At 35.7% G+C, this 13,550-nt stretch overlaps 1 protein-coding gene across 2 annotated transcripts in view; it reads right to left on the bottom strand.

Annotated features, from left to right (window-relative positions):
- Positions 1–13,550, bottom strand: part of COL24A1 (collagen type XXIV alpha 1 chain) — a 353,825-nt gene that overhangs the window by 93,131 nt on the left and 247,144 nt on the right. For both annotated transcript variants that reach the window (XM_016191238.2, XM_060202277.1), the window contains 5 exons: positions 9,147–9,200; positions 6,711–6,818; positions 2,756–2,809; positions 2,121–2,174; positions 1,453–1,509 (listed from right to left, as the gene is read on the bottom strand). In XM_016191238.2, the coding sequence (XP_016046724.2) occupies positions 1,453–1,509; positions 2,121–2,174; positions 2,756–2,809; positions 6,711–6,818; positions 9,147–9,200 (327 nt within the window). The remainder of the gene's footprint in view (positions 1–1,452; positions 1,510–2,120; positions 2,175–2,755; positions 2,810–6,710; positions 6,819–9,146; positions 9,201–13,550) is intronic.

Genomic DNA, 13,550 nt, shown 5'->3' on the forward strand with positions numbered 1-13,550 from the left:
TGTGGGATGCAGAAAGGTGGAAGGTCTGGCTTCTGTAATTGCTTCCCTGCTGAACATGGGCCTTGACAGGTCAATCCATACTCCCAAACTGCCTCTCTCTTTCCCTAGTAGGGAAGAGCTCTAGGGAAGCGGAGCTCCAGGACACATTGGTGGGGTTGTCTGTCCAGGGAAGTCTGGTCTGCATCATGCTAGCATCTGGAACCTGGTGGTTGAAAAGAGGGCTAACATACAAAGCCAAACTATTGACCAATCATGAATCTAAAGGTTGGAATAGTGCAGATGAAGAGTTGGAGGGTCGTACATTTTATAGATAGCTAGTAGGCATATTTAGTTATATTCCAAAGGATCTGTAGCTATACTAGTTTTTTGTTTTTTTTCCACTGAGCCTGAAATCCGATATGCAGGTGGATCCAAGTTATTGTCTGGGGAGATGATGTCATGGCTAGAAAAAGGACCAGAAAGCTGGATCAGGGAAGACAGTAGCTCCCTAATATGGGAAAGGGGTGTAAATATTGTTGATTATAAACCCCATAGATTTGATGTGATTTGGAGCCCATATTTAACTATATTATATTATATTATATTATATTATATTATATTATATTATATTATATTATATTATATTATATTATATTATATTTATTATATTTATTATATTCGGGGAGTCCTGAGATTCCCAAACAGACATGATGGGCCTAGACTTCAAATAAATATTATATATATATATATATATATATATATATATATATATATGTGTGTGTGTGTGTGTGTGTGTGTGTGTGTATGTATATGTATATCTCCATTGTTACTGGTCATCTCTATAGGAACAACAAAACAGACCTCTCTGTGGGGCCCCCATAGGATCTTGCCCTCAACTTGGTTCAACAGTGGTAGAGAATGTTCCATCCTCTGAAGGGAGGCTGGACAACATACTCTATGCTACACATGAGGAAGACAAGTCAATATTGGGGCAGGTTGGAATGTGCCTACTCATGACCACAGAATGTGAGCTCAGATCTACAGGGATACAGAGGTCACATAGGCTCCTAAGCTGAAGAATTTTACACTCTTATCTTACAATCTTGTGACAATTTCTTCCTTCCTTTCTCTCTTTCTTTCTTTCTTTCTTTCTTTCTTTCTTTCTATCATCTATCTATCTATCTATCTATCTCTCTTTTTCAACTTCATGTGTTTCAATTTTCTATAGTTCACACATGAATGAAATCACTTCATTACTTCACTAAACATTATCACTGCTGGTTCTATTCCTTTAGTTCCTAAGAACCATTACAGTCTTTCACTGCTGAGTAGCACTCCACTGAGTATATCTCCCAAGACTGCCACTACTATTACTGCTAATACTTCATTTCCAAATAAAAAGATGTGACTGATGCGAATGTTCTATAGTAATTGCACTTTGTAACACCAAAATAATTTTAGAAAAAGACCTACTGGTTCACCTCGAGGTCCAGGTGGCCCTGGAACTGTATTATCTTCTCCTGGGTAACCCTGTAATAAAGAAAGTGACTTATAAACATCACCAAGTTAATAAAATAACCATTTATAAAGATCATTACTTTCTGTTATAAAATATAAATCTGATCGTCTCTCTTTTACAATGAAAAACTTAAAAAAGGAAGCATATATTTTATGTCACCATAATTAGTATGTGAATCTCCTTGAAAGCGTTAATTTGCTTTAATTAAAAAAAAAAACCTTCAAGAAATTTCCTCAACTGTCAGATTTCCATTGCATTACAAATAAAGAATATGGCTGTAGTTGTTCTTAACTAACCCCAAACTTCAACTATGTATTATAGTTATTTAATCTAGTCTCATAGTCTCTTTCAGTCAGTAACTAGTCTTACTTTCACAATGTTTGGTAAGACTGACTGCAAAGTACTTTCAACTATATGACTTCATCTTAATCTTGAAGCAACCTCTGGAAGACATTTTGATAACATTTAAATGTTACCTGCTTGATATTTTTATCTTCTAGAATTTGCACTACTTTTCAAGTTGAAAAGCATTCTGATTCATTCTTTGGAAATGTTTCCATGCATTCTTTCAGCATGAAACAATGTTTAACTGTCAGATTAAATAGTCAGTGTACACACATACCTTTTCTCCTTTAGGGCCAAGCAACCCAGAAAGTCCTGGTTGACCTTGATGACCCTATCAAGTAAACAGACATTTTCTGTATCATTTTTAGGGATGCATTGGATCGACCTTCTCGTGGTGCATCCCGTGAGTACCCATTCATTGGGGAAACTGACGATCCTTCCTAGCCGACTGAATCCACATGGATCCCAGTCACTTTCAAAGCCAGCAACAAGCAGCTCCTGACAGCTTTCAACCTGACGCTGTTGACTGGCTACGGAAGAAGGGCAAACGATAGAAGAAGAAGGTACTCTACCTAATGCCACCAAGTTGAAGCTATCAGATATCACATTATGTACTTTTATCTTATTCTTTCTTTATTATTATTGTTATTTTTGTAGATAGAGAGGCAAAGAGGTGCAGAGATTGTGTGAAAGAGACCACGTACTGAAATTTCTTTCAATGCTGAACATGAGTTTTCCCCAGCCCATTTTATGCTTAAAGAAAAATAAAATTCACTATTTAGAGGGATGAGATCTAGTTATGTTAGATTTAGGAAGAAGACTTTTATCTTGATTTGCATATTTGAGGTGGCATCTTTATATAAAGGTTTCACATAGATATATATTTTTCTTATTACCATTAGAAATACTTACCCTGTATCCTGGAATTCCTGGTTCCCCATCAGGTCCTATCAATCCTAGGTGTCCCTAAAAGAAAAAAATATATATTTGTATATATGATGTTTGAAAGCATAATATATATATGATGTTTGAAAGCATAAATTATTTTAATCAATAAACTTTCATCCCTATTTTTAAATTCTTAACTCTAGAATTTTCTTACTGTGAAATTCTACCTAGATTGAATTGAGAAGACAAAAACAAAAAAAACCTCAAGTTTTTTCTTTTCTGAAATATGTTTCTTTAAAAATGTCTCTTTGTACTGTCAACTATAAACCAATAAAGAAATTAAAAAAAATGTCTTTCTTATATGAAAGTGTTCATATTAAGAAATATTTTTAGTTGTTATAATTGACAGATTTTTAAAAAAATTATAGAAACAATCTTGTCAAAGTTTGTGTTAGATGTATATTAGTGAATATTAAAGTTGAACCTAGTTTTGTTACCTTGAGATCAAGACTGTAAGATATGGTGTATAGGCTGGGAGTATGAATCAACCTGCCAATACCCATGTTCAGTGGGGAAGCAGTTACAGAAGCCAGACCTTCCACCTTCTGCATCTCATAATGACACTGGGTCCATGCTCCCAGAGGGATAGAGTAGGAGAACTTTCAAGGGGTGGGGGTGGGGGTAGAGATGGGGGTGGGGGGGCAGATGGGATAGGGAGTTCTGGTGGTGGGAATTGAGTGGAATTATACCCCTCTTATCCTATGGTCTTGTCAATATTTCCATTTTATAAATAAAAAATAATAAAATCCAAAAGAAACAAAGAATTAATCTAACAAGAAAGGTATAAAAACAGAAATAAAGGGGAAAAATGAAGCTTGATTGAAGGGAATGTAACAAAATACAAGTAAATGCAAAGACATATGGTGCTTTTTTTTTTTTAAAGGAAGATTCAGTTTAAAGGAACATGACAAGCTGGTTATAAAATTCACATGAGAGACAAGATGTCTATTAAGGGTTGGACTTCTCTGAGAAATAAATCATGGATCTTTAACATCATAACAAGTCTGAAAAGATACTTTTACTTCACTGCAATTTAAATCGTGCAATATTTGCACTAGGAACACAAAAATCAAGAGCAGGAAAAAACAGAAACTTCAGTCTAAAGAATGTTTGAAAGTTTAGTCTATGGTAAGGGTAGCATTTCAGGAAGTAGGAACTAGAATTTTTTTTTTTTTTTTGCCTCCAGGGTTATTGCTGGGACTCGGTGCCTGCACTATGAATCCACTCGTCCTGAAGGCCATTTTTTTAACCTCCATTTTGTTGCCTTTGTTACTGTTATTACTGTCATTGTTGCCATTGATGTTGTTGGATAGGACAGAGAGAAATGGAGAGAGGAGGGGAGACAGAGAGGAGAGAAAGATAGACACCTGCAGACCTGCTTCACTGCTTGTGAAGCGACCCCCCCCCCCCCGCTACAGGTGGGGAGCTGGGGGCTTGAACTGGGATCCTTATTCCCATCCTTGCTCTTTGTGCCACCTGCGCTGAACCCACTGTGCTACTGCCCGACCTCCTAGAATGATTTCTTTAAACAGACAACTGAATTACAGTTTGGAAAAGTAAATTGGTCCTGTGGTCTGGGGAGTGGTAGAGTGAATGAAGCATTCAGTCCTGAGTGTCCCTGCCAGCACACGTCCAAGAAGGATGTCTAGCTCTTTCTCTCTGTCCTCCTACCTTTCTCATCAATTAATAAATAGATATTTCTTTAAAAGTAAAGTAGTCCTATAACTTGACGTGGAAGCAAAAATATTATTTATTAAAAAACTATACCAAAACAAGTTCAGTGTGAAAAGAAAATTAGAAGGAATTGGAATAATTTGAATATATTAAGTAGCAAAGATGGATAAATCCTACCGCTAATTATAAATAAAAGACTGACAAGGTTGATTAGACAAAAAGTTAATATATATATATATATATATATATATATATATATATCGCTACAGAAGAAGATAGCATAAAATTAAAAGAAATAACACAGAGATGTACATCTGCAAAATAAGTTAATTTGCAGCTTACCTATGTCAGTCAACCTAACTACAAAGCAAGTACAATGTGTGTGGATAGGCGACTTCCAGAGGAAAGAAATCATAAGTCACTCACAGTCAGCAAAATAAAATAAAACTGGTCAACTTTTTCATTTGTCAGAGAGCATAAGGATTGACATAAAGTATTTGCAGTATACATTCAATGATACTTGGTGGGAAGGCAGCTTGGGATATTTGTTAAAATTTAAAGAAATACATTCCTTTTGAAGTTTACATTGAAGCTAAGAGTGGTTGGACATATTAATTTCCATATTTTAAAAATGAATCATGGGGAGTCAGGTGGTAGCACAGCAGGTTAAGAGAATATAGTGCAAAGCGCAAGGACTGGCATAAGGATCCTGGGTCAAAGCCCCGGCTCTCCACCTGCAGGGGAGTCGCTTCACAGGTGGTGAAGCAGGTCTGCAGGTGTCTATCTTCTCTCCCTTCCTTTCTCCCGCTCCTCTCTCCATTTCTCTGTCCTAACAATGACGACATCAATAATAACTACAACAATAAAACAAGGGCAACAAAAGGGAATAAATAAAAAAAAAATTGAATCATGGTGGTGGTTGGTACAGTGTGGAACTATACCTGAAATCTTACAGTCTTGCAAACTATCATAAATCATAAATAAAAATGACTTGAAAAAAAAAATAAATCACTTTCTCTCTAGTGCTTTTGAGTACATAAGTTAAAGGCAGAGAAATAATAACATTTTGAATAAAAGGGAATAAGAAAGACCTGGAGTGGTAAAAGTCAGGAACAGAATGCTTAAGGTCAGCTGGGTTAAGTCTTCCTCAGAGGGCAGATTATATTAAATTATTTATATTAAATATTAATATCTAATATTTGATATTAAATTATATTGCTTACTTTTAAAATATTTTAATTTATTTATTATTGGATAAAGACAGAAATTGAGAGGAGAGGAGGAGGTAGAGAGGGAGAGACAGAGAGACACCTGTAGATCTGCTTCACCATTGTGAAGCTTTCCCCCTACATGTGGGGACCAGGGACTCGAATCGAACCTCGGTCTTTGCACACTGTAATGTGAGCACTTACTTAACCAGGTGTGCCGCTGCCTGGCCCCTACATGTTCTTTGTAAATAATGTTATGAAATAGTCAAAAGACTAAATTGGATAACCTCAAATATTTTGTATCTCCCTTTAAATTATTTGTTTGTTTTAATGAGAGAAAGATACACTGCTCAGCTCTGGTTTACGGTGGTGCTGGCGATTGAGTCTATCACCTCAGAGTCTCATGCATACCTATTAGTCTTTTGCATACCCATTAGGCTACCTCCCCAACCCAGATACTTTGTATCTCTTTCATGTTGTGAGTTACTTCAGAAAAGGCTATTTAAGTTCAGAAGTATGCTACTCTTGTTTTCAATATCATGCAAAGTTTATATGAAAGACCAAATATTATTAGATGTCATAGAGACTTTTCACAGTTGGTTGAAAACCACCTCCAGATAGTATGTGGAGTTCAATCATATCAAGAAACCTATTTTTCAAGTAAAGCTAACTTTCAAATTAATTTTTCAATCATAGTTTATGACAGCATAGTTTATGTAGACATTGAATCCTGAATTTGAGTTCATGGCATACATGCTTTCTTAAGTTAGATGTTCTAATCTGATTTTTTTAAAAAGCACCACTTCATATTTAATTTCATTTCAAGTTTTTCTCCTTTCCTTTCTCATGTCCAGAAACCACTAAGCCATTTAAGTACTGTGGAATGCTTACAATCTTCCACATCCCATGGTGGTAGATTATTTTCAATGGAGCTATTGCTTTCTCTGTAAAATTAATCAAGGGACGCAAAAAGTTAAGGACATGGATACATTTCTTTTCCATCTGCATTCAGCTCAGTTCTGGAAACAAATACTAACCACAGCACCTCTAGTTCCTCTGGCACCTTTAGGGCCACTTTCTCCAATTTGTCCAGGAGCACCTCTGCTTCCAATTTCTCCTGTGGGTCCTATTTGTCCTTTATCACCCTGTAGATACCATTAGGAAGAGAGAAAAGTAAGACAAATTTACACTTAGGTTAATTTACTATATAATATATAGTCAGTGAAGGTCAATGACTCTCGAGGACATTCTGTAAGAAAAATCCTATAGTTACTTTCACATAATAGGACTATAAGCTACCAATTATAGTATAGTGTAATAATTGCATACCATTATCACCTAGGGTAACTAAAAAATGTTAAAAGTGGTGAGGTGTTTTTGGACAAAATAAAAAACAAGGAACTCAAGTTGAATTACAAATCGTAGATTTAAATAAAAACTGTTTTTGTATGTCTGTTCAATGTAAAAAAAAAATTGCCCTGTATATTCAAAGTGATCATTCACTGGCTTAGAGCTCTTCATTTGAAAACCTTGATCTTTTTTTGTATCATTTTACACCCTTCTGAGGTCTTTTAAAAAGATTATTTTATTTATTTATTTATTCATTCATTATGACATATAGAGAGAAGGACAGGGGAGTAAGAGAAAGAATCGCAACACTGCTCAGCTCTGCATAAGGTGATGCTGGAGACTGAATCTGTGGTTTCAGAGGCTTCATGCAAGGCATATTAGTGTTGGAACAGACTATGTTATCTCCCTGACCTCATTTTATATCTTATTGAATACTGACTACCATCTATATTCTATTAGACTGACTGATCGTTCTCCTTCTACAGGATACAGCTACTCTTAAACACCAGTAAGTACAAATTCATTTGGGTTGTTGGAAACAAAAAACAATTTTTTTATTACTGATAATCAAGTACACAAAGAAAAAGTAAACTCTTATCATCCAACCAAGAAAATGTTATTAGGCTGGGAGTATGGATCAACCTGTCAATGCTCATGTTCAGCAGGGAAGCAATTACAGACCAGACCTTCCATCTACTGCACCCCACAATGACCTTGGGTCCATACTCCCAGAGGGTTAAACAATAGGAAAGCTATCAGGAGAGGGGATGGGATATGGAGTTCTGGTGGTGGGAATTGTGTGGAATTGTACCGCTCTTACCCTATGGTTTTTGTCAGTGTTTCCTTTACATAAATAAGATAAGATAAGATAGGATAAGATAAGATAAGATAAGATAAGATAAAATAAAATAAAATAAAATAAAATAAAGAATCATAGGCTTTCCCTAGGGTGGGGGTTGCTATAAGGATTCAAACTATCTTCTAACGTTGTTTCAGACATAACACTGAGTATAACGAAAAGCGGTTCCAACACAGGATTATTTTCTTTCTCTTCCTTCTTTCCTTCCTTCCTTCCTTCCTTCCTTCCTTCCTTCCTTCCTTCCTTCCTTCCTTTTTTTTCTATTTTATTTTCCTCTTCTTATTATCTTGGACAGAGAAAGAGAAACCCAGAGGGGAGTGGTACATCGAGGTAGAGAGAGTAAGGCCCCTATACCACTGTTTCACCAACTGTGGAGCTTCCACCTTGCAGGTGGCAGGGTCTAGGAACTTGAACCTGGTTCCTTGAGCATTGTAACACATCTGTCCTACTAAGTGTGCCACTACCTGGCCCCAACATAGGATAATTTTCATGGGAAAGAATGGCAACTAAAATTTAACTCATTCACTTTTATCCTTGATTGTGTCTTATACTCCCTCCAAATCAGGTACATATAAGGAAGAACGATAGGATGATATTTTGGGAAGTAGAATATGGTGTGATTTGAAGGTAGTGATAGCAAATAAATCCAGAACTATTGTAGAACAGAGGAAAGGATATTTCTGTACTAGTACTTAAATTATTGGCCTCATAACAAGATGAATTTTCACTACAGTTACTAGAGTTGGGCAAATATATCACTGTTTTCATAAAACATAAAGGAAGAAGATAAAGCATAATATTGATTTTTCTAAAGTTAATATATGGGAAAGACAAAAATCAATCATTAGCTTTTTCAACATAGAAAAACACACAATAACAAACCCAGTAACAATTTTGTTGATGACTTTTCTTTTACTGAAAAGAGAAAATACTGTGATATATTCTAGTATTTTTATTTTTTCTCTTTTCTTGTGATACATTAAAGACATTTCTTCTTCTTCTTCTTCTTCTTCTTCTTATTATTATTATTATTTTTACAAACCAGAAGGATAGGCAAAGATCTTTATAGAAGCTGCAAAATGGGAAATTACCCTTCAAATAAAGGAGATCAGACCTCCTATATGAAATTAGATATTTATATAAATGTTCTTTTTAAAGGCAAAATTTGTAGCAGTTTACTACCTTATAGCCCGTGCAAATAAAAGCAACACAACATTCTATGGAGCTCTGAGCAAATCAGAAGAAAATCTCATAAAAAGATCACCTTTTTTCCTGGACGACCTTTTTGTCCTGGAACTCCCACAATCCCTTCCAGTCCCTGGATTTTCAATATAAAAAGGAAATGAATTGTTAAAGGAAATATTAAATGAAATATTTGGGAAAAAAAAGTAAGCTTAATTTTTCCTTAGTATTTAATTCAGTGATTATGTGATTATCTCTTAATAAAAATATCTGAACTTCACTTGCTAATAACAGCTATAACAGTTAATTACCATGACCTCTTTGTAAATAATTATACAGAGTATTAATGAAAAGGAAAAACTAGGGTTACTTTTCACTAGTACTTTTTTGTGTAATTATTTACGAAGAGGTCATGGTGATTAACTGTTATAATTGTTATTAGCAAGTAAAGGTCACAGGTAGCCAAGCTAGACAAACTTAAATCTTTTGTTTTTAAAATACTTGTTTTCCCATTTGTTGCCCTTGTTTTATTGTTGTAGCTATTATTATTGTTGTTATTAATATCGTCGTTGGATAGGACAGAGAGAAACGGAGAGAGGAGGGGAAGACAGAGAGGGGGAGAGAAAGACAGACACCTGCAGACCTGGTTCACCCCCTGTGAAGTGACTCCCCTGCAGGTGGGGAGCCAGGACTTGAACCAGGATCCTTACGCCGGTCTTTGTGTTTTGTTCCAAGTGCGCTTAATCCGCTGCACTACAGCCCAATTCCCAAATGTTCTTTATTATAGGAAGAAGTCATTTAGATTTGGTATGCTCATTTTAATTAGAAAAACACACTGTAAATAAGTCCAGGTGTGTCCCATCTCATCAATTTTAAGGGCTACTACAGATGTAACATGAGCGTACAGGGTTATAATGTACACTAACATATGGCCAAGGTGTCTCTAGATCTCATTGTAGTAGAAGAATAACAAGATACTCTCTGACCTGTGGGGGAAAAAGGAAAGAGAATAATAATACATGGGGAAGAAGGAACTAGTCAAAGTAAACTGAAATAATGTTTTTTTTTTTTAATTTTAGTCTTACCTTTGGTCAAAAATAAACTAAAACTTTCAATGCAAACTTCGCTTAGTAACAAATGACTACAATATTTTTTTATACAATATGACTACAATACAAAATGACTACAATATTTTGATGTCATGTGAATTTGCAGGCCAACAATGGTTAAGCTGAAATGAGGTCCACAGAGTAAGCTGGATTACAAATTCTGAAATGGCTAATAATTAAATACAATATTCCTTTCATTAGTTGGAAACGAAAATGGAAATATCAAATTTGTGTCCCAAAGCTTGGCAAACTGTACAGTTATGAAGACAAGACATAAATTGTGGTTTACCACTGAGCTATGTAGGCTCTTGATAAATATTTGTTGAACGACTAAACAGATACCTAAGGAAGTGACTCATGCTTTCTGCACTTGAACAAATGGTCTTCTAGCCTAGGAAAGCTACTGAGCTTGGAGACCCAAGTGGACACATTCTATCACTGTTCTAGCTGTATGCAAAGGTTCAAAGGTAGTTGCACTGCCTTAAAATGTCTTTTGCGTTGGTACAGTTTTTAAAAGGAGACCGACTGACCTTCATAAAAGTTAAGGGTGAAAGCTTTTTAAAAGTCAGTTTCAGATTGTGTTACTTAACAGCTAGCTACTTGATCAGAGGCAGATGACATAATCTGTTAAGGTCTCAACTTCCTGCTCTGAGAAAAGGTATAATAATAATTCTTCAATGGATAACTAAGATGAAATAACATATGTGAAACTTAGATGTACCAGACTGAAGGAATTAATAAAGGTTAGTTCTCACTAGTTTCTGTTGTCTATTAAAATACGTTACGTAGTATTTAAATAGATAAAAGGGTGTTAAAAAGTACAGTGTCCCTCTGTATACACTACCCATTTGAAGAAATAAAAGCAGTGGAAACAATCAAGTAAGTATACAATAAGGAAGTCATGTATATGTATGCAAAAATCTCCTATTTAAGTCTATAGAATTATAATCCCATATAAAGGTATTTCTTTCCAATCACTCAACTTCTCTCCTTCTTCAGGTGTAATAATTTGCCACTCATATGCATTTCTTCACATTTTAATTATGATTTTATATACCCTCAAGCAATATATGGTTATTTTCCATTTTAAGATTTACTATACCATACTTCATGCCATACTTCATATACTATTTAAAAATATACATTAGCAAAATAATTTCTTTTAAAAATAATTTCATTTTGAAATTACTCATTGTGTATCTACTCTCTTTAATTTTTAATCTTTATTTATTTGATAGAGATAAAGAATATCAAGAGAGTAGGAAGAGACAGGGAGAGAGACAGAGAGAGACACCTACAGCACTGCTTCACCACTACAAAAACTTTTCCCTACAGGTGGGGATGGGGGGCCTGAATCCGGGTTCTTGCACATTGTAACATGTGTGCTCGACCAGGTGCACCACCACCTGGCCCCACAAGGGGATATTTCCACATTTCCCCAAGGTAGGTATTAGCATATCTTACCCTCCACCAAACTGTTATCCTGTCCCCACCACAAAGCTTATCCCTAATTTTCCAGTAGTTCTGTCTTTCCTCTTCTGAGTCCCAGGATTGTTCCTGGTGCATAAAACTTAGGCCTTCTCATGCAGTCTGCGCATTTCACTCTGGGATCCCCCCCCCCCCCCATCGCTTAGCAAATGTTCTCTCTTACTGGGGTTACTTCCAGCAACATTCAAATACAATTAATGTTACCCATGAAGAGAAACCCTTCCACATCTGTCTCCTTCTCTATTCCACCCCCTCCTTTCCTGGTTTTTGCACTTCATTTTCTCATGAAACAAGTTTTTCTAGTTCTGTTTTTTATTTTCCTCTTCACAGCAAAAAAAAAAAAAAAAAAAAAAGTTCCTATTCTTACCACAGGTTGAAATTAGACTTGTTCAGGTCACTGATTTCTAGGTAAGCAAATAGAATCCTTGATTATATGATCGATTCTATCTGAGACCAGCTTTTCGTTCTTGGGATGGTTCTATTTCAACTTTTGCTTTCATGGCAGCATGCTCTACTCATTTTTCCCATTAACTGACATTTCCTTTTTAATTTTCTCTTTCTTTCTCTCTCTCCTTTCTTTATTCCTTCCTTCCTTTCTCTCTCTCCTTCTGTCTCTCTTTCTTCCTCTCGCTTTCTTTCTTTTTCTTCCTTTCTCTCTCTTTTTCTTTCTTTCTTTCTTCCTTTCTCTCTCTCTTTCTTTCTTCCTTTCTCTCTCTCTTTCTTCCTTTCTCTCTCTTTCTCTTTCTTACTTCCTTTCTTTCTCTTTCTTCCTTTCTTCCTCTTTCTTTCTCTCCCTTTCTCTCTTTCTTCCTTTATCTCTCTTTCTTTCTCTTTCTCTCTCCTTTTCTTTCTTTCTTTCTTTCTTTCTTTCTTTCTTTCTTTCTTTCTTTCTTTCTTTCTTCTTTCTCCTTCCTTTCTCTTTTTTGTTCTCTTTCTTTTTTGTTCTCTTTCTTTTTTCTCTCTCTTTCTTTCTTTCTTTCTTTCTCTCTTCCTTTTTCTCTCTCTTTCGCTTTCTTTCTCTCTCTCTTTTCTCTCTTTCTTTCTCTCTCTCTCTCTTTTTCTTTCCTTCTTATTCTTTTGACAGAGAACTGCTCAGCTCTGGTTTGTGTTCATGTGGGGAACTGAACCTGGGACCTATGAGTCTCAGGCCTAAGAGTCAGTTTGCATAACCATTCTGCTATCCCACCAGACATTTTCTTATATGGCTCCTCCTCTGTCCAGCTTTTTAAAATTTTGGTACTCTTTGTTATTTACCTTGTCACTGTGTTTTTTGTTTGTCTCTCTCTCTCTCTACACATATATTCTGTCACTTGTTTTAACTGTATCATGATCTTCTGATTACTGTGGTTATTGACAACTATCCCTTAATTCACTTTTTTAAAAAAAGATAGTTTATTTATTCATAAGGAAGATAGGAGGAGAGAAAGAACCAGATGTCACTCTGGTGCATGTGCTGCTGAAGACAGAACTCAAGACCTCACTATTGAGACTCCAATGCTTTATCTACTATGCCACCTTCTGGACCACTTAAGTCACTTTTTTAATATTTTATTTTACCTATTTATTTTTGAGTAAAGACAAAGAGAAATTGAGAGGGGAAGGGGAGATAGTGTTTCACTGCTCATGAAACTGCCTTTCCCTGTAGATCAGGACAAGGGGCTTGAACCCTGGTCCTTGTGCACTGTAACATGTATGCGCTAGTGGGTCTGCCATGGGGTTGGCCACCTCTTTCCTAAATTCCTATTAGGCATCTTAGACTTTGTATCCAAAGCTAGATTCTTGAATTCTCTCTTCAAACTCCAAAGTAGATTCTTTTCTAGCTTTCCCCCATTTCCCCCATAATGTGGCAATATTTTGAAAATGATTAAAATGTTTTTCTATATTGACTT

Source organism: Erinaceus europaeus, chromosome 11 (genome assembly GCF_950295315.1).
Source record: "Erinaceus europaeus chromosome 11, mEriEur2.1, whole genome shotgun sequence".
Taxonomy (NCBI): domain Eukaryota; kingdom Metazoa; phylum Chordata; class Mammalia; order Eulipotyphla; family Erinaceidae; genus Erinaceus; species Erinaceus europaeus.